The 21,417-nt window shown below is 43.7% G+C and overlaps 1 protein-coding gene across 2 annotated transcripts; it reads right to left on the bottom strand.

Annotated features, from left to right (window-relative positions):
- Nucleotides 1–1,647: 1,647 nt before the first annotated feature.
- MTPAP (mitochondrial poly(A) polymerase) lies at nucleotides 1,648–18,116 on the bottom strand. 2 transcript variants are annotated; one of them, XM_077936804.1, is made up of 9 exons: nucleotides 17,942–18,116; nucleotides 14,951–15,123; nucleotides 13,885–14,118; nucleotides 11,921–12,145; nucleotides 8,345–8,556; nucleotides 6,468–6,694; nucleotides 5,517–5,609; nucleotides 5,351–5,424; nucleotides 1,648–4,201 (listed from the first exon to the last, which is right to left on the bottom strand). In XM_077936804.1, the coding sequence occupies exons 1-9, from the start codon at nucleotides 18,099–18,101 to the stop codon at nucleotides 3,863–3,865; spliced, it is 1,737 nt and encodes a 578-aa protein (XP_077792930.1). In that variant the 5' UTR covers nucleotides 18,102–18,116; the 3' UTR covers nucleotides 1,648–3,862. The 2 variants fall into 2 exon arrangements, with proteins under 2 accessions (XP_077792930.1, XP_077792929.1); XM_077936803.1 differs by lacking the exon at nucleotides 17,942–18,116 and adding an exon at nucleotides 16,658–16,865.
- Nucleotides 18,117–21,417: the final 3,301 nt, after the last annotated feature.

A 21,417-nucleotide genomic window follows, 5' to 3' on the forward strand; every position in this document is an offset into this window, starting at 1 on the left:
AGAAAGAACAAATTAAATCTACTCAAAATTGTTCCTTATGACCCGTAGGGGCTGGCCTGTTATAGTGAACAGGACACTGCCCCAACAACCTAAGCCTGCCCTCAGCCAGCCCCCACCTGCCTGTCTTCTTACAACCAGCCCAAAGGATGGTCCTGGCTTTCAGCTTCCTCCTCCTCCATTGGGATGCCCTTGTGTAACTCAGCAGGAAGGAATATGGTGAGAAAGCCAGAATTATTTGGCTCCGCCTGCCTGTGGCTTTGGGTCCTCCTCCTGTTTGGGCTCCCTGTCTTCTGCTCTACCAATCCTAATAGGCACCAGCCAACACTATCCACAGGACAACCCAGATCGCTTTCACTGAAAGCTTTCACTTTCACCTAACCCTTGCTCTGATTAATGCTTTATTTCACAAATTTTGACTTGCCATGTTCCAAATACTTACCTCAAACTTTCAAGCCTAAAGACCCTGATTTGTTAGAAGGGCAGAGTGTAATCTAGATTTGCTTAGATAAAAATTGCCTTGTTTCTCTTTACTCTCTGCCTAACAAGGAACCTTTATGTTCTGGCTAATGTTAGAGATAAATTTGGGTAACTGCTGGATGTTTTTATTGGGGGGGGGGGGGCGGAACAAGCAAGGGATGAGGGATGTGGCATGAGGCTTGTTTCAGAAACCTGCACAGCAAAGCCAAATTATGTCACTGACATGCCAGAAGCATGCACTACCTAATTCAATGGGGCTTTCACCCAGGTAAGCATGTGTATAGGATTGAGGCCTCTATCTTAAGGCTTCATTATCCATTGTTATGAACTTGGAGGACATGACAACTTGCTCACTCTTTTGTGACATTTTGAATTTCTTAGGGTTTCATTAATGTAAGTTGCACAAATGTTCATTGAGTATGCAAGGTTTAAACCAATTATGGCCTTCAACGTAGTGACAGCTAATAAAAATAGCAATGGACACCATTTGATACCACATTGTGCAGAAAATGCTCAGGTGCACAAGAGCTGGAGGGAAGCTCACGAAACCTGGAAGCCAGCAGCTGTCATCCACATCCCACTTTACTTTTACGGAAGTGTGCTGAATGTGTCATCGGCAAGTGCTTAAAAGCTGGAGAAATACTTAGCACTGTAAGTGACCCGTCAAGCTGGGCGTCCCAAAGTGCTTTTAGATCTGCTTCCTGCTTTGTGAACTGGGAGGGTTTCGATTCCCTGGAGTTTTCAAAACAAGACGTGGCAGCCCCTTTTTGCAAGTCAGGAGGTGACCCCCCCCCCCATAAATCTTTAGAAGAGATATTTGTGTCGCCTCCTCCTACCCCCTTCAAACTCTACAGGGTCAAACCCACATAATATGAGCCTTAAAAGTTTTAAGTGCGGGTTCCAATCCTGTTGTTGTTGTTGTTGCTTTTCTATACAGCCCTTCATCAAAAGATCTCAGTGTGGCTCACAAGATAAAAATACAAGATAAAACCACAGATAAGTAGTTAAAACAAGAACAATACAATAGGATTGAAACACCACAATACAATAATGCGTGTATATAAAAACCAGGTTGCCAGTTGCATTTGGAATGCTGTGCACAGTTCAGATTGCCCCCATCCCAATGAGGACATTGTAGGGATGACGGGAGTACAGAAAAAGACAACTAAATTAATCAAGAGATTGGAGCACCTTTCCTACGGAGAAAGGTCACTCAGTTTTAATTTATTATCATTATTTTCTAAAAATGGACAGAGTACATGACCACAGAATTGCAGAGTTGGAAAGGACCCCTAGGGCCCATCTAGCCTAACCCGCTGCAATGCAGGGATCACACAATAAAGGATTATACAATTATACCTGGTGCGAGTGTATTCTTATTCTCCTGAACTCAAGGTTGTCCAATGAAACAGACTGGCAGCAGGAAAGGCTGCAGCTCAGGTGGCAGAGCACCTTCTTTGCATGCTGAAGGTCCCAGATTTAACCCCCAGGTATCTCCAGGTAGGGCTGGGACAGAAACCTACCTGAAACCGCTGCCAGTCAGTGTAGACAATCCTGAGCTGGGTGGAACCATGGTCTGGCTCAATGTAAGGCAGGTAGGTCCCTATGCTCCTAGATTCAGGGAAGGCCAAAGAAATCACAGCTCCACACCGAATGGAAGATTACTTGCCTGCAGGCTTGTAGATGGCTTTAAAATGGAATTGGACCCCATACTCCATAAATTTGCACTGCTGCTGCTTGGAAGCAGGGGAAGACTGCAGCCTTTGTGCCCTCCTGTGAGATACCCAGAAGTATTTGGCTGTCCACTGTCAGAAACAGGATGCTGGTCTCCAGCCAGCCAGGCTCCTCGCCTACTCAGTGACAAGCAGTGGACTGCTCCAGCCTCATTCCTCCCCCTTGATTTCAGGCGCTTGGGGGGAAGACCACCATATGGCACTTTGATAGCAATGCAAAGATTTGGAAAACAAGCAGGATAACTAACACAGAAACTAAGAGGATGAAGACAGTAGGCTAAACATTTCACTCTTGATTCATTTTTATCATGTGCCGTTTAGTTTCACACTGCAGCCTTAGAAGCCTGTTAAATAGTCAAAGGAAAAATTGGCCTTTTTAAAAATAGAAAAAAGGGGTAATATTATTTCATATTAATGGTTCCCCATTATTCATTAGAGGAGCTGCCTACCAGAGTCTGGAAGGCCAGTCACCATCCATTTATTTCAGGCTGACAAGAATGCCATTCCAGCAGGAAGCAGAGCAGTCAAAGTGACAGGTCTCCAAAGTGAAAGGAACAGAGTGATTTTGAGAGGGAGAAAGTCAGAAATAAGGACAATGCTGAAACAGAGGGGAGATGGAGTGAGTTGCTAAGCACAGCAGCCACCTACAAAAATATTAAGCAAAAAAAAGGGAAGAGGTTTGTGCGCGTAATCACACATGTACGCAAAAAACACAGCACAAATTAATTCAGGGATGCATACTTGGATCTGTGCCACCCTACAACATGCAGCTCAATGGGAAAGCTGTTAAATTTGCAGGAGCTGTGTGTGCTGTGCTTTGGGCTCCTGCACATGTAATGAGTCCTTAGATCACACCAACGGAAAAAAACTGCACATTCACAGGAAGGTCCGTGACAGCTCAATTCAGAGCCTTCAATGCAGGTTAATACAAGTTCCAGGCAGGATCAACAACACAGGCTGCAGTCCTCCTGGATTTCAACTTCCCAAATCTTTCAAGCTTTAAAAATAAATGAAGATTTCAAATACAGAGACAACATGACAGTAAGGTAATGGTAATATTGTGTTTAAAAACTTAAAGCGTTGTTTTTTGTTTTGGATGCACAAAGGCAGCTTCTACAAAGGCATCATCTGCAGTATTTGTTCTCATACTGAAACTCACAAACACTTTTCTTGTTCAGCACTGAAGACTTCCACAACAGCAGTACCACTCTGCCTTGCTCACTTTATTTCACCTTGCATCGTTTATGGGTGTGGTTACAAAAATGGATATAGGTACTTTGGCTACAATGGTTTGCTGTGCATCAGTGTGCTTGGCAGGTGCAAGCTGTTCCCAGAAGGAAGAGGTTTGCTGTACATTTCCCCCCTCTCTTATTTAACCAATAATATTCCCAAGGCCCAGATTCTCAGATCCTTTGTTCATGCCTTTCCGATCACTACTGAGTATAAACTTAATTCATTAAAAAATGGGTATTTCTCAACCAAGAGAGCAGCACAAACAGTCAAGAAGAGCAAGAGGAGATTCAGCATATCAACCTCCCCAGTTGCAGAAGACCTGAAGGCTGCGCTGCTACGACTACCTTTTCATTCCATGCAGAAACCAGGATGCTCAAGAGATACGGAGCCATCAATCATCGTTGATGCTGCAGAAACTACTACTCCCGAGTACTAAAAGGCCTCTTCCCGTTCTCAGCGCTAAGCTTCAAGGATTCCAACAAGCCCTTGATCCGTTCGCTGGCTGGTCCCCTCTTCCTTCTCGTACACTTGCTGGCATTATTTCCTGCTGATGTTAGGAGAAGGGCTGCCAGTCCCCAGCGCTGGTTGCTGCTGGACGGACCCTTCCCCGTCTGCTGCAAAAGCCAGGCGCTCTCTCTGGCCAAACTGACAAATCTTTCAAGCTGCGTTGCATTTACGTTCTTGCTGATATTAAGGTTTTGTTCAAAGGGGTTCTGTATGTGAAGAGCAGACGCTTCTGGCTTGTTTTGCTCTTTCCCCTGTATATTTGGGGAAAAAGGAGGCGGTGGTGAAACAAAAATCATTTAACATGTGCACTGTGTATTACTGACTGCCCCGAGGCAAGCGTAAATAAGCAGAAAGCCATGCAAAGTCCAAAACTGCTACCACCACCACTCATTTACTGGGCCTTTCAAAAGAAAGCCAAGTGTTTCTATGCAAAGGTATGCAGAAGGGAGATCGGGATCTACTGGTGGATCTCTGGTAAGTTGCAGTAGATCAGCAAGAGTTTCCAACTCCCAGAAATGTAATGGCTTTTCTTGCTTATAGCAGACTGCTGAAATGAAGTAAGCTAACCAGAAATGGATTCGTGTGTGAAAGGTCTGAGTCCTCAGTTCAGTTCTAGTACTGGGAGCGGGGGGGGGGGGATATCTAGGCATAGAATATGCTCAGAGGCACCCTGTTCTACAATATTAGCAGAATATCTTTTCCGCCAGGCTCTAGCAAAAGACACCAGCAATCCTGACTTTGCCTACCCCTGTAGTACAGAACGCAGGCAATATGCTGTGTCCTTAGAGAAGCGTTTCGATGGGCAAGCCAGGATTGCGGTGGCAGAGACAATGAACTGGGTTCAGAGGGAAAGTTCAAGAGCGGAAAGGCAGCAATTTCCACATACTCAAACACAGCAAAATTCCTATTTGCATATTTCTTTCACTCACAATAACTGACAAGAGAAGGAAGGATTCAAGTTTTTGCCCCCATCTGTGAATAAGCCCAAGGGGGCTCTTAGGTGGAGTCTGTGCATCAAGCAAAAAAACCCCAAGGGGTGGCCTTAGATGCTTTGTCCTAAGGCTATAGCCAGCAAGGCCCATTTAGATCCAACATAGCAGGGACCTAGCAATGTATTAAAATGTTCTCCCAATATGGCCTCTCAAAAAATGCCACAAGCCACCCACATCCATTCAGCAAACAGCCCCTCTCTCACCCAAATAATACATTTGGAGGTTTCTGAATTGAATGCCAACCCATACTGGCTGCACAATACAGTCATAGCAACACAGCAAAGCAGGAAGAATTACTAATATCAATTTTGCTCCCCCCACCCCGTCTCCAATATTAAGACATTTTCATACATTAACGTAAAGACTGGCAATAAACCCTGCAAGGGTGTGAAAGTTAAATACTTTTACCTTCCTGATATTTAGTGAATACTTGTTAAAATGAAAATTTCCAAAGTATTCAAAGAAGTCACTCAGTAGTACATCTGGGGGAAAAAGGGGGAAAAACACAGTAAGGAAAGAAGAGACCCAAGTTCAGATCTGACTGGTGAAAAGATTTACAAGGGGGCTCTCTTACCTAGAGTTTCTGTGTTTTCTGTGGGCTTAATTTTGTTCAAGTCACTAACAAAGGTACAGTCGTGACCTTCAATCACGTGCTTATCTTCTGCATCTGAAACAAAAAAGAAACACTTTTGAACTATCACATACAGACACTATAGAATCTGATAAGGGATGAAGTGAATCACATAGAAATTAGTGTGTGACAAATTACAAAAAATAACCGTTCAAGCACTTCAGCATTAAAACAATTCAGGCTCAGACAAAAGACAATTGTTATTTATATCTCTTACTCACCCTTCACCGGAAGGTCCCAGGGTGGGATACAGCATATAAAAAGGCAATACAACTGAAACAGCAACAAATACACACACTACCCCTTGAATGCCTGAATGAGTAAGCAGGGTCCTCATTGCTCCTAACAGTGGCCTCTCCTTTTGGAAATGCAGAGGTAGAAAGTGGTCCAATTTGCAATGCTTAACAGTTAAAAGCTTTTAGCCTCCTTCCATTGCTTTTATCAACTAAAAAACAAATTGCAACCACTATGATGTTCTGGGTAGGGTTAGACTCGCCCTGAAGGAACAGGTGCATAGCCTGGAAGTAGTCCCTCGATTTAAATCTGTAACTGGACTGCCAAGCAGCTTCTGCGGCTACGAGTGCTTATGCCTAGCTCTGGCCATTTATGGACTGGGATAACCCGGCCTCAGTCATTCATGCTCCCCTTTTGGACTACTGCAATGTGCTTCATCTGGGGCTGCCCTTGAAGACTGTCTGGGAACTGCAGCTAGTGCTGGGAACTGTGAAACTTAGCTGTGAGGATATCTGGTTTTGCATTTTGTTGTTTTTTTTAAAGTGCATGGTCTTTTCTGCTTTGTTGTATCTGCTCTGGGTCCCTTCCGGAGGAAGGGCAGGAGAAAAATCTTATAATTATTATTCCACCTGCACATGTTTGTCAAATCCTCCCTCTTACCAGCTAGCTCCTTCAGCTGATCCAAAGTTGGAATGATGGGGGGCTTTCTTCTTTGCAGAAAAAACAAGACCATCATCGTGAGCGAGAAATTAGTAATCCAGGGGCCAGGAATGCTGCTGGTTATGGCTTGGACCCGTGCCCAGCACCGCACACTGAACACCAGAGCTCTCACACGCGGGTCGAGGCTGCCGTAGATATATAGGAGCTCAGAGCTTTTTAGGGCAATTCTGTTGGAAAAGGAATGGAAGAGGGTCAAAGGGACAATATAGAATGTCAACAACTTATAAGTGCAACACATGAGGGTGTGAGGAGAGCCCCTGCCAACAGGAAAAGTGGGAGCATGCATCCTTTTTAAAGAAATGGCAACAGACTGTTTCACAGGAGACAAAGGATCTACAACTGTAAGGCTTACATAAACCTTTGCTGGTTTATTGCTGAAGAGTCAAATCAACACAGAATCACAATTCTCAATGTATGATGTTCTCTGAGATGACTTATCAGGAGAGATGCAAACTTTAGAAAGGCAGAGGGCATTGTGCTTATTAGTATATCTGCTCTGCAACCCAGAAGTGGACCCTTTAAGAGATACTAGGTTGTATCCAATGCTAGACATACTCAGAGAAATTAATGTTCATGGCTAACGTAGGGTTATTCATTTCAACTTTGAGTAGAACTGAATTGGATTTCACTCACTATTTCTCCTCATAAGAATAGGCCTGTCACTCAGAAGGGTAAATTGGGTAGCAACTAAGGCCATCTGAAACGGTATCAGGAGGCTTCAGGGAGGACTGGCAGACAGGGTCAGACACGAGTGGTAACACAGAAGCACTGTGATCTTTCTTTGCAGAGGGCAAAACAACAGCTTTTGTCTGGCACAGAGAACTCAACATGGCAAAGTTCACAAATGCTAATCTGGTCAATAAAACATCAACACAGGTGTCTCCTGTGGTTTATTATAAAGCCAACTGTAAAGTAGTCATACAATTGGTATTTCCCCTATACATGGAATTAAGAAAGGAAAGGAAAAATGCTCAAAGGGGGAAAAAAAAGAAACTGTGCCAGAAACGTTATTACTAAGAAGCCTGCTCCCCCTACTGGTCATCAAGTGAAAAAACAAAGTTTTCTTTAATATCTCAACACTAATGCCCATCTGTATACTTTTATCCAATGGTTCTTAAGTGGTTTCTCTGAGCAGACCACCTGAAAACTGCTGTTAGTCTTGGTGGACCTTAACAGACCTTCCCCACACCCTTTAGCACTGTCATCATTGTCAAACCCAGCACCTAATTATGAACATCACAGGCCCTGTTGAGAAGGGCCCCTTTACCTGTAATTTTTTAGGGAGAAATTTGCAGGCTGCACCAGTGCCACATTACGATGGACAGAGGACCTAGGCCAGGGCTTTGCTGGCCTGTCTGATAATCCGGCCTTGCTTGGTCAAAACGATCTCAGTCTCCATTGCTGGAGTGGGGTGAGGAATCAAGTGGGGGGGGGGATTATATTGATGCTAGCAGATCCCAATCTGCATTTTGCCTGCTCCTGCTTTAGAATGCTGATATACATTGCCACTCTACAGCCACTAATGCATCCATATCTAAACCCAATATGGTGTGGTATACTGTATAGTGTATGGGTGGGGAACCTGCAGCCTTAAAGCTGTTGATAAACTACAACTCCCATGATCCCTGACCATTAGCTGCACTGGCTGGGGTTGGTGGGAGTTAAGAGCCCACCAACTGGAGATTACCTGGTTCCCTTTCTCTGGTGCAATGGATGCAGTACCAGGCCGGAAAAACATCACTAAGCTTACAGGGTATTTCTGGCTACCCTTGCCCTGAATTTCCTGGACGGTAGGATGTACATTTGAAAATGCTTACCTATTATTAGCTGTCAAGTCACACTGAAATCCTGAAGGCTGATGAGAAAATCGTACCAACGGACAGCGAGCATTAAGTATTTTTTGGACACCGACACACCCAGGGCCAAAGTTATCAATAAATTCACCAATCACATAAAGAGTCCTCTGTGTTGCTATTCGTTCAGAAGGTACTCTCTTCACTAGATAATCTATGTTGAAGGGACCTGTTTTCTAACACAAAAGAGACAGAATAAGTCAAACGTTCAAAACAAAGGCAAGCCCCCTGACACAGCGTCCTCTTCAGAAATTTGTATAAGATGATGGAGCACTTGAAAATTAGGATTGTCATCTGCATCTTCTACTGACTTGCCTCTGTTTAGTCTTTGCCTCCCACCCCCGAATGAGCAAAATATTATTGTTACACAGCTAGAACTCAAAAGAAGTGGTTTATTTATTTAACATAATTTTTATACTGCTTGACTGTAAAACAACAACAACTTCAAATTGGTTTACAAAAAAGGAATAAACAATACAGTCACACCTTGGTTCTTGAATGCCTTGCGACTTGAACATTTTGGCTCACGAATGCCGCAAACCCAGAAGTGTTCCAGTTTGCGAACGTTTTTGGGAAGCCGAATGTCCAATGACGCTTCAATGGCTTCCGGTTGAGTGCAGCTGATCGAAAGCTGTGCCTTGGTTTTCGAACATTTTTGGAAGTCGAACAGACTTCCGGAATGGATTCCATTTGAGAACCAAGGTATGACTGTACAATTATTAGTAAAAACATTCAAAACATTCAAAACAAAACCAGCAATAATCTAAAAACACAATGGCATTCTAGACATCTCAGTAGGCCTATCTAAACAACATGTTTTTAGCAAAAACTACAGTGAAGGCGCCTGGCTGATATCAATAGGCAGGGAGTTCCAAAGTATAGGTGCCACCACACTAAAAGATCGAGTCCTTACAAATGTGGAGTGGGTATTACATGGCATCTGTAACAGGGCCAGTTCTGCCAATCAAAGCTGTTGAGTGGGAAGATCTTGCAGGCAAACTGTCCCCAAGCTGTTAAGGGCTTTGTATACTAATAGCAACACCTAGAACTTGGCTTGGTAGCAAATTGGCGACCAATGCATATCTCGGAGCACTGGTGTTATATGAAGCAGGAAAGAGCAGTTATATCCCTAAAATTAAATGTCCAGCATCCAAAGAGCCCCACTTATACCTGGTTTCCACTAACTTGTCCTGGCTTGCCCTAGATGCTGCTTCAGCTTGGGAGGGAGAGGGGCATATGGAGGCTGCAGCAGGAGAAAGGAGAGATATGCTGCATGCAACCGCTTGGAGCCCAGCCAGTCTGAATCATGTCCAGTTCTAATGGACTCTTCAGAGGAATAGATTTAACTTTTTTTATATAAAAGCAATGCTGTTAGAGAAATGCTCAGATATTAGAAACACATGCACCATCCATATCCATGACAAGAAAAGCTGCCTCAAGGCAAAGACTGAAACTGAGCCAGTTCTCTCAGTAGAGAGAAAAACCAACCTGGAGAAAGTCAGGGGTTTCCCACATGTGATGGGGAAATGGTTTTTAAGCACACAGCCTCTGTTTACATGAGCAAAAGAAGGCAGCGTTGGCCAATACACTCTGGCAAAATTACGCAAAAGGAGGAAGTGGTATATCTGGGACTCCTTTGTGCTGATGGGCAGCATTTTATTACACTGTCATGAGAAATATGTAACCGTGAACCGCATTACTGCAGTTTGCATATGCTGCTGTTTGAGATAAGATTGGCTAATTGCATAGAGGAAATGTACACGGCTTTGCAGCTGCCTAGAACAAACCTGCTTAGTTTGCTTATCCCCGTGTGGACATTGTGTTTAACCCTTCCTGTGCTTGCGCATTCATTGTCCAGGAGCATGTTAACGTGGCCACCGGCTGCAATGCAGCACATGGAACAGGCACCCAAGTCCCATTTTCATTGCAGAAAGCAAAGACGCATGAGAGCAGACTGTTTTGTGGGTGATGCTGATAAAAGCACTAAATGCTGTCAAACGTTTAGGGCAGGGTGCGGAAGCTGTAGCCCTTCACGTGTTGCTGGTCTCCCTGAATCCATCATCCCTGACCTTTGACCCCATTGGTTGTTAGTGATGTTAAATTCTCAAAAAAAATCTTTTGAAGAATATTCTCAATTAACGAGAATATTAGAGAATTTTTATTTTAAATAGGAGAATAGTCATTTTAATGCATTGAAAATGATATAATTAGTTAATATACATGTTTATTCATGGGTAAACTTGTTCAGATGGCAACCAAAAACTGTACAGATACTTTTATTCAATGGGACAAATGGGTTCACATTCTTTGATTTTTTGCACGAAACTTGAAATTGAAAATTCAACGGGAATGACTCACGTTAATCACTAAGCCTGCCACTAACTGTATATTAACCATCAACTTTGAATTCTAATTATGTTGTGTATGTATGAAATGTAGCTTTTAAAGTAAAAGGAATAATTAAAATCTCAGCTTGACTTATTATTAACTAGGTTGTTAAAATGTGGGTTGTAAAACTGGTTCTTACATTAGAATTTACAGTTTGTGAAGAATATTCTCCGGAGAATTTTCTAGCAGAGAATATTCTCCGCAAAATATTCTCACCTCACCTCACTATTGGTTGGTGATAATGAGCACTGGGCTCCATAAACATCCAGGGAGCCACTGGTTTCCCACCCTTGACTTTAGGGTCTGGAATTCAGTGCCTTCTTTACCACTTGCAGCATAAGCAGGACTCTTCCATTTGTCCACAATGACTGGATAAGGTACTGGTGATGCTCTAATGACTGCTAGGAGGTCCATGCACTTGAAGATGGTGGTAATTAGTCTTTATAGTACCATCTATGTACACAGCACTCTTGAATATGAGTAATTTGTAGGATTTCAGTGTCAGGGAATTCCAGGAAGTAGAGTTAGCAGGGAGGGGAAATAGACACACACAAACGGTAACCAGACAATGCAATGATATTGTTTCGTACTTGAAGAAAAAGCCATTTAGTTACAGGCTGGAAATTTGGGTTGAAGCTTAACATTAATTCACACATCAACCGCAATGCAATTCTTCTGATGGCTGAATTGAAGATAATGTCACTAGATGCTCTCCGAGGAGCTATGTATAAATTATAAGCTCATGTTTGAGAAAGGATTAGGCCTACAAATTTTTGATCCTCTGATAATTTGATTAGAGTACGGCAAATGAAGCCATAACGTACACACGCAAGGGTAGGCTTTTTTCAGCTTAGAACTTGCCTGCTGCCCAGTTGTATGAATAAACTAGTAAGTATATACACTGAAAGACTGGGAGCAGTTGATGCACAAAAAGCAGCTTAAGATGAATGCACGGCATTCAGGAAGCTCAGTAACAGCTGTGCAAAATGACAAAAACAAACCAAAAAAGCTGCAGATGTAGCCAACTTTGATTTGCATCACGGCAATTAAAACAAATCAAATTAATAAAAATGGTCATGATTGCAAAACAGTCATTCCACACTCTAATCAAAAGACAAATCAATGGGGGACGCTGTTAGAGAAAGACCTTACCCTTTGGGTAGCATTTTTTCGGATCGCATCCAGATCCAAAAACATGTCTAAGTCACATCCCAGTTTACCAAAGCTGTTCACAGAAGAGCCAAAGGGCTTCACAATGCAGTCTGGAAAATAAGCACTTGCAATGTCTTGAATTAAAGAGCAGGTAAAAAATCGGAGCTTAGTGTTTTCTTCCGTCAGCTGATACTTCTCTACGAGCATGTACAACTGGTCGCTCACCTGCAAAGACAAAAAAAGGGCGAGAGGGAACACAATCTCAGGTTATGTGAGGCACTTGGATGACCTTTGAGAGTTGAGGAACAGCTGCATTGTCTGCAAGGTACAACGTTACAACATAAAGCAAGCAGAGGCTAAACTCAGCATTCTTTCTTTCCAAATCCATCCTTAAAGATTATTTAAATACAAGTACTTTAAACATCATTTCTCTCTGCACTGAACACAATAGATACTGGTTCAATGCAAGATCAACAGATTCAGAAAAGACACAAGTAACTTCTATATACAGCAATTCTTACATATTTGGCTTAAAACATCCCCTTTTGGCTTAATTGTTCCTGCTATTTGGTGCTTGCTAAATTAATGTGCACTATTGAAGATTAAAAGGGATGGAATTTGTAAGCCACCACAACCCACATTTTCATCCTAATATTAATCATCAGAATGTCTCAAGTTCTAACATCTACTGTTATCCGAATGTACCAAGTGATACATTTAGCAAATATGTAAAGTCACCCTGTTCACATGTCATTAAATTATAATTGGTGGTTTACTGTGAATGTGCTAACTGTTCCTGCTTTGTTCCTCTCACCTAGTGAGTGGGAGCAACAAGTCACGATCCTTGGCTTAGCATTACATCCAAACCAGGGGTTGTGGTTTGTTTCACTTCCAACAAACCATGTTTGTAATGCTAAACTATTGGGGAGGAGTGAAGCAGAAGCAATCTGCTTGGTCACAGTAAGTCAGTAACCATGGCTTACTACAAAGCGCAAACACAGCCACTGTAACAGACATAAGTTAACGCTATATAGCTTTGCACCCAGCATAAATGCACAACATCGACTTTGAAGACAAAGGATGAACTTTGTCACTAAATGTACTGAGAACATACATGAGTGCCAAGTTATTGGGTTCCAGAGGCATGGAAGTTCATCAGAATTCTATCAGGAATTTGCAACTTGATGATCTGTAATGGCGCACAAGGTTCTATTCAAACAACAAAATTACTCAATGCTACAAGGCTTCTCCTGCAATGTTTATCCACAAAGAATGGTGGGTGGGTCCTAGGATGTACTGTCAGTTTATGTGAGTCAATGGTGAGGCTCAGTTAACTGACTGTGTCCTCTAAAAATCTCTGTACTGTGCTGGTGATTTCATGCCAGGCAACTTGATGCAAAGTGAGTTCACTAATGATTCCTATTCCTGGAATCAAGATTTCTGAAAAAGTTAAGTTTCTTTACATGAAAATTCATTTTGATATTATACGATTCATTATTGCTGCCTCTCTCAGAAGCATGAATGGAAGCACTGTTTATAAATTTAGTTTTTCATGATCCAGATTAATTAGTAGCTACTACCAACATGAACTGTCTAATCCTTCATAGAAGTTCTTTATTTTGCTTTCAGCTTCTTAGTATTAAAAATGCAAGAGCTACTTCTTTATCAGTAAGCATGACCATTCTCTGTCCTATTTAAAAGATCTGGAGAAAAATCACAAATTGATATTTATTCCATTGGTAACAGTTCTATTGTATTAACAAGTATTGCACAGATTTTTCCAAAAATATTAACGGAACTATTTACTGCATGCATTAAAGACCACTGACCCTCTTTCGTCATTCTTCTGATCAGCGTTTCTGATTCAGCAACTTAAATATTTACATCAGCTTTTCAGTTACATATTCAACACAATAATAAAGCTGCTTTATTTCTTATAAGAGAAATTGCAAACATGAACTTACACTGTCAGCATTACATAGGTTCGTCAGCAGCTCTCCAACTTGAATAGTTGCCTGTTTATGACGGTAAACTGGAGTCTGATTGGAAGCTTGGCTTGGTGGGTTTTTCAATGTTATTGTAAAAATTCTGGATTTAAATGGAACAGGACACTCATCCACCAACTGTACAGAACCAGTAGCATCCTGCAGTGAAGCTATACTGTCGGTCTCAGAAAATTCTACCACTGCATACACCCCCTGAAGTAATAGAAAAGAAGAAATAGTAACAACAAAACAACAACAACAACAACAACAACAACAACAACAATAATAATAATAATAATAATAATAATAATAATAATAATAATAATAATATTTTATTTATACCCCGCCCTCCCGAGCCAAGGCCAGGCTCAGAGCGGCTTACAAGCAATAATAAAAACAAGAATAAAATACAACATTAAAATAATGGAACATTAAAATATTAAAATGTAGCCTCATTGCAGGAGGAGAAGGAAAAGAAAAAAGAGAGAGAGGGAGGGAGGGAATCAAATTGGCTCCAAGCCAAAGGCCAGGCGGAAATAACATAACAGATTTTATCTGTAAGCACAGGCTGGACATTAGAATGATTTTTCATTTTTTTAAACATGTTAAGACTACAGTGGTACCTTGGTTCTCAAACTTAATTCATTCTGGAAGTCTGTTTGACTTCCGAAACATTCAAAAACCTAGGCGTGGCTTCCGACTGGCTGAAGGAGCTTCCTGCACTCAGCTTCTGAAAAATGTTCAAAAACCGGAACACTTTACTTCTGGGTTTTTGGCGTTCGGGAGCGGATGTGTTCGTCAACGAAGCCATTTGAGAACCAAGGTTCCACTGTAAAGCTAAATGTTCCTGCTATGTATATGAAACTAACTGTATTTTGTAAGTTGCCTTGGGAGACCTTTGTGTGCAAGTGTTTTAAAATCTGCCAAACACTAATTTCCATGCTATCCACTTCTGTAACGGATACAGATGAGTTATCGCAAGTCCATCTGCTCTTGGGTCTATTGGAATCACACAAATTCAGTTGCTAATGCTGAAAATACTTACGTAACTTTCATAGAAGAAGTGATTCTTAATGTTTCCATGAGATGACAAGTATTTGAGTAGTTTTTTCTCATTGATTTTGGATGGGCAGTTAATTAACACTGTTCTTTGTGCCTGCTCTCGTCTTTCTGCCAAGATCTTACTGAATGTCTTCTTTCTGGTGCTAATTTCAGTATCTGGATGGAAAGGGAGGGGGAAACAGATTATATGAGCAGAGTTTTATAGCCTGATATTAGTACATGTACTTCATTTTTAAAAGCGAAAAGGTACGTACTACATGACAACCCCCCCCAAAAAAACCGTACATAAAAGTTTGTGTGCATTTTTCTTTTCACTAAACTTGTTACTTGTATAATTTTTACTTCTTCAAACATGGTCAAAACCAGAATAATTATTTACATAAGGTGTATTTCCCACACTGGAATAGCTGACATGTGCCGATGCTCATGCTTGCAGGTGGCATACAAAAATAAATAAATCACTATTTGAGCCAGGCTTACATGTGCAGCAGATCTGCTAAGGTAGTAAAAGGGACTTCAGATAGGCACACCATTTCTGAATGCTTGCATAAAGGGTGAGATGGAGTATTTTCCCAAACCAACCTAGTTTTATCATTCCCCTACACATGCCATGCTAAAAAAAGAAAAGAAAAGGTTCAGAGGCTACGGTGCCATCCAGGTACTAAGCACAACATCCCTTGCCTGCATGAACTGTCCTGTGGGGGCTTGGATGTGTTTGTGAAAGCACACTTTGCTCAACTGGAAACAGCCCCAGGCATCAGGTATAAGAACATAAGAGGAACCCTGCTATATCAGACCAAAGGCGCGCACCCTGCTTTCCATAGTGCCTATGGGGAGACATGACTGCAATAACATTAGTATTCACAGGTGTTTGTGTAATTTGGGAATATGCGCAAAATTGCACCAACAGCTTGGTCTGTTTCTCGAGGTGCCCTTCCCCAACACCTGAAATCTGTTCATGGTTAGGATGCCAGCTCTGGTGGGCATCTTGAAACAACTGAAGGCCATAGGCCTTTGGCATGACTCATCCATACCCACTTTCTCCAAAGAAGATGTGCAAGCACCCTGGCACTGTGTGTGTGTTTCAATTGTTTTTAGTCAATAAAACACTTTATACTGAACTGTGTGGGCAATGTGTTTTCTTCACTGTCAATTCTAGAAAGGCCAACGACGGGAAAAGGAGAAGATTGTGAAGCTTTGCTGGACTACTCGGCTGGCCACACTGGTATAGATCCAACTGAAGCGGACCCAAAAAGAGCAACTCCCTCCCTACCAGGGAAGAACAGGCGAGGGAAGATCTACATCAGGAACAAGGCAGTGGTGGTGACGACGGGGCAGAGAAAGCTTGACATTGGGATCTGCTGCCCCGGTTGGATCCTACCGCCTGAGGCAGTTGCCTCATGGGTGGGTCGGCCCTGTATAGATGCAATATTAAAACACTATCAACAGGCGCCCTGGAGGCGATACTGCTTTCGAGGCTATAGTCACTGGTAGCTTTATCATCCGTCGCCTTTCAAAGCCATCTTAAGTCGGCGGCCACCAGCGCATCCCTTCGCCTCGCTGCTCACCCACCCGAGGGTCCCTCGCCCTCTCCCCTCAAGTTGCTAAGCAGCAGACAGACAGCAAGAGAGAGGGAGCGACGCGAGGGCGGGCGGGCAGCGGCCTCCCGGGAAATCGAAACCTCTTTTACCTGCCGCCGCTTCCTCGCTGCCGAGGCCCTGCGGCTCCCTCCGCGCAGCTGCCGCAGCTTCCGTGGAGCTGAACCGGTTCCCGGCGACCCTCAGCCTGGCCTCGGCGCGGCGGAGGAAGCACAGCCCCCGGCACTGGAGCCAAAGAGGCACTCGCCCCATGGGGGCCGCCATTCCTGAAAGAAGCGCGGGAAGGGCTCGCACTGCGCACGCGCGACGCAGGCGGCACTTGACGGGGCGACGCGAGGGTCAATATTCCTCGCCTTGCCTGCGCGTGCGCGCTGCGAACGTTCTTTTCCTTACGACGGGACGCGGAGAGGGCAAATCTCCGGGGTTCGCGAGAAGAAGCGATAGATTCTCGGATAGAATGCTCCTGAATGTGGAGGCTCCGTTTTTACCTGTCGTGGCGAATGGCCCATCGGGACTCCTGTCGCTGAATTTGTTTAGCTGTCCTAACAACAGTTCTAAGACCTGAACTGAATGCTGGTCTCAGCCACCACCAGGGCTCCAACGCCAGAATTTTTAGTAATCCTGGCTTTATTTAAGGATGGGTCCCCAAAGTTGCCGCTGATAGAGCGTTTGAACTGTGCTACAGTGAACCCAATGTATTTAGGATTATGGTAAGTCCTGTTAAACTAAGCAGAATTTATGTCCAAGTAAACATCAGGACAGAGCTTAAATCTGGAAATAAGCAGCAGTAGCAACGTATCCTCAATTCTGAGCCCCCTAGCACCATTTGTAGTGACACGTGCAGCCAAACTGAGAAATGAGATTGAATTTTGTAGGAATGGACTTTATAAAGTAACGATAAAAACAAAAACAATGTAATAAAAATAAAAAACACTATAACATAGGTAAAGGTAAAGGTACCCCTGCCCGTACGGGCCAGTCTTGACAGACTCTAGGGTTGTGCGCCCATCTCACTCAAGAGGCCGGGGGCCAGCGCTGTCCGGAGACACTTCCGGGTCACGTGGCCAGCGTGACATCGCTGCTCTGGCGAGCCAGAGCCGCACACGGAAACGCCGTTTACCTTCCCGCTATAAAGCGGTCCCTATTTATCTACTTGCCCCCGGGAGTGCTTTCGAACTGCTAGGTTGGCAGGCGCTGGGACCGAACAACGGGAGCGCACCCCGCCGCGGGGATTCGAACCGCCGACCTTTCGATCGGCAAGCCCTAGGCGCTGAGGCTTTTACCTACAGCGCCACCCGCGTCCCTGCAGCGCCACCCGCGTCCCTAACGATAAAAACAAAAACAATGTAATAAAAATAAAAAACACTATAACATACTGCCTGATAATGATGTATCACAGGGATGTCCAACAGGTTGATCGTGATCTCCTGGTAGATCCCCGCGATGTTTTGGTAGATCGTGGTCGATCCCTGGCTCCCTTTCCTTAGCGTTGTTAAAACTGATTCCTGCCCCCCCCCGCCTCACCCCGCCCTCCATTGCTGTCTTATCTCTGGAAGGGAAGATGGAGCTTTCTCTGTGTTGCTGTTTTCACCCATAGCGATCTTTTTGTGAGTGACTTTACCCCTTTGTCCCTTGCCTTTAAGCCCCCCCAAAACCGGAAGTTTCCCCAAAAGCTTTTCCTTTAACCCCCCCCCCCCCTTTTCTGAAAGTAGAAAGTAGTCTCTTGAGAGTTGGCCACCCCGATGTATCAGACCACTGGTCCTTTTTAGCACCAGCACATTTCCCCAGCTTTGCTTAGAGATGCCTGGAATTGCATCCCCTTGCCTGCAGGGGATCTGTTCCACTACCAAGCTGCAGTCCTGTCCCCATCCTTTAGTAGGTCATTGACTAGGTGTGTTTCTATAATGTTCAACTTCAAAGGGCAACTGGATGCCGCAGAAGACAACAGTTGCAGGGAACAGGGGTGCCTTTCCAGACTCCTGCACTTTGATGGCATGCTGCACCTGCTTAAATTTCCCCTTCTGACTTTGGGCCAGTGTTAGTTTCTTTGCTGCCTGAGGTGAAGAGATGAAGCTGCTACCATTGCTATTCATCTATTTATTTGTCCCTTAACTGTGGTCCCCTTATTGCTCGTTCACCTGCCCCTGGTCAATTTCCTAGTCCTCAAGCATAAGTGGTAAAGTGTGTGCTCTTAAACAATATTATTATTAATCCATCAAGATGAACACATGATTTATGAAATATACAAATGAAAAGAATAAAACATGAAACCTTTGCAATAATTTTGCCCACAGTTGCATCAATAATATTTATGTCAATCCCATTTTTATCTTCGGCACTATGTGGAGAGAGAGAGAGTGGGGACAGGACATCTTATTAAATGAAAAGGTAGCATATACAGTACTGAGATATACAGTACATTATGAGAACCATATTTTTTCCAGCGGTATCAGCTCGTGGAAACCAAGAATGTTATTGCACTCTTGGCTTCCCACAGGCCAGGATGAGAATAGAGTGCTGTGCCAGATGAGCCATTGGCCTGATCCAGCAGGACTCTTCTGTGCTTTTCTTCGGAGCAACTGGTGTATTGTGCACAGGTTTCCTCGAGCAGCCTCTGCCAATGCACTGCCCTAGAAATGTTTTGGACTATAACTTCCATCAGCCCCAGCTAGATTTGACCCAAAGGACAGGTGAACTGGAGCAACATTTGTTCATCCCTAAATTGTGGCCCATATTCGTCACCTGCGGGGAAGCTTTAGACAGAATGGGCAGGACAGGGGAACCTGCATAGCTGCTGTTGGACTCCATCTCCCATCAGCCCCAGGCAGAATGGCCAAGAGTGACGGATGATGGAAGCTGGAGCACAGCAACACCCAGAGGGCCACAGGTCTCCCTCCCCCATCACTCTATTGCTTGGGAGATGACAATCTGCCTCTACTTCCATCTATTCTCTAATTTCCCCAACTGAAATAAAACACTAGCTAGTGACTTGTGCCCAGTGCACAATTTGACTGAAGTAACTTAAGGTGTGTATAAGCGATCATGTTAACTGCTGCCTGTTTTCTCAGGCTTTTATTTTACCTCATCAAAGTGATGGTTATCCCAAAGATACTGGATCTTGACTAGTCTCACGAATGATCCCTGAGGGATTTTGCTGTGCATATTATCTGGATGCTTCCAGAAGGAGGAGTCTTATGTGCATGGGTCTCATTGAGCAGGCAGGAGTCATTACAGCAGGACTGTCTGGGTGGCCAATTATGACGCGTGTGCACGTGAGCCTGGAGGACTGCTTTCAGTTTCCACACCCAGAAATCTAGGTGCCCACCCTTCCTGTTTTTTCAGGGGACATTCCTTGTTCTTGAAGGCTGGCTGAAGGAATCATTAGAAGTGCTTTCGTGAAATAATCATGAAAGGCCTAAAGACTGTGGTAGACACTATTAACTTTATTACAGGGTTCCTAAACTATGCTCTGCAGATCACCAGTGGTCCAGAGATGCTTTCTAAATCCCTTGTTTGTCCAGGGAAGCAGTCTCTCCTGGGCACTCAGGGTTCAATGCCTGCTGAGCAAGTCTAATGCCTCAGTCTCTTATAATTTGGCCTTCTTTGCGCGGGCAGCAAGGAAAGATCAGGAAGAAGGAACTGGATAAAATTGCAGTAAATTGTAAGGGAGATTCAGATGTCTAAATAGAAATATGTTGTATGAAGTTGTAGAGAGGCACCCCATTTACAGTCTCGCTTGCAATATACAGTTCTGATGGCTTCTGCAGAGCCTTTATGCTTTTATATATGTATATATTTCCTTTTGATATGTGTCTGTATGGTTTTGCCATGGTCTTTGGCTAGTACAATAAAATACTATTTTTGCCACCCTTTTTGCCAGTGGTTCCTGGTGTGCCTGTAAAAATACAACTAAAAATCATACTGCATCTAGACTAGCCAATTACAGTTTCTGCAACAGGCAGGGAAATCATTAAGTGGTCCAAGAAAGACTCTCTGCAATTTTCAAGTGGTCCATGGCAGGAATGGGGGAAGTTTTATCTGTCTTCTCAACATGCCATCTCAAATTCTCCCACCAACAATACATGCAGCATGTTTAATTCAGCCAGTTTGAAAACCATTTTCAGAGTTACCGTAATGAAGCATAATACAACTCGAACGATGCGTTGTGCTCTTGTGGGCTCCCCTTAGGCACTTGTCTGGCCACTGTGGGAACAGAACGCCAGACTAGATGGACCTTTGATCCAGCAGAACTTTCATTATGTTCTGAAAGCACATCAGCTGAAAACTATTTTGGCTCTTCCTTCTTGCCCCTGATGTTCCTTGATGAAAACGCTGCACCATTTGTGGCCCCTTCTAACGAGTCAAGATAGAGAGGTTGCGAGATCAAATTTTTTGGCTGCTCAGCTAATTCTGACATGCTTCATCCACACCCATTTGCTGCCTTGGGTCAATTGCTGGCTGCAGTGTGTCTCTATGGAACAGCGAACCCCACCCATCTGAGATAACACGGTTGCAGCCCTGATGATTAAGGAACCCATGATCACACCAGTGAGGTTACTGATTCTCGGCTCATTTCAATATTTGATTCACCCCTTACATCTACTGTCGGGTGCTGTTGCGGTTGCTCGAGAGTAACCAGGCAGGACTCCTACCTGTGTTTTACAGGCTTTATTTTGGTGCAACCGCTTTACAATGAAGAGCCCCAAAGCTCATGTCAGGCTCAATCGCTAGCAGAATCTGGGAGTGGTCTTTTTTTGTACCTCCCCCAGCATAAAAGTTTTGTTACCTCCAACCGTCTCCGCCCCTCTCTGTGCTGCAGACTACTGCGCAGGATGGGCGATGGCAAGGGCGT

This window comes from Podarcis muralis, chromosome 12 (assembly GCF_964188315.1).
Source record: "Podarcis muralis chromosome 12, rPodMur119.hap1.1, whole genome shotgun sequence".
Taxonomy (NCBI): Eukaryota; Metazoa; Chordata; class Lepidosauria; order Squamata; family Lacertidae; genus Podarcis; species Podarcis muralis.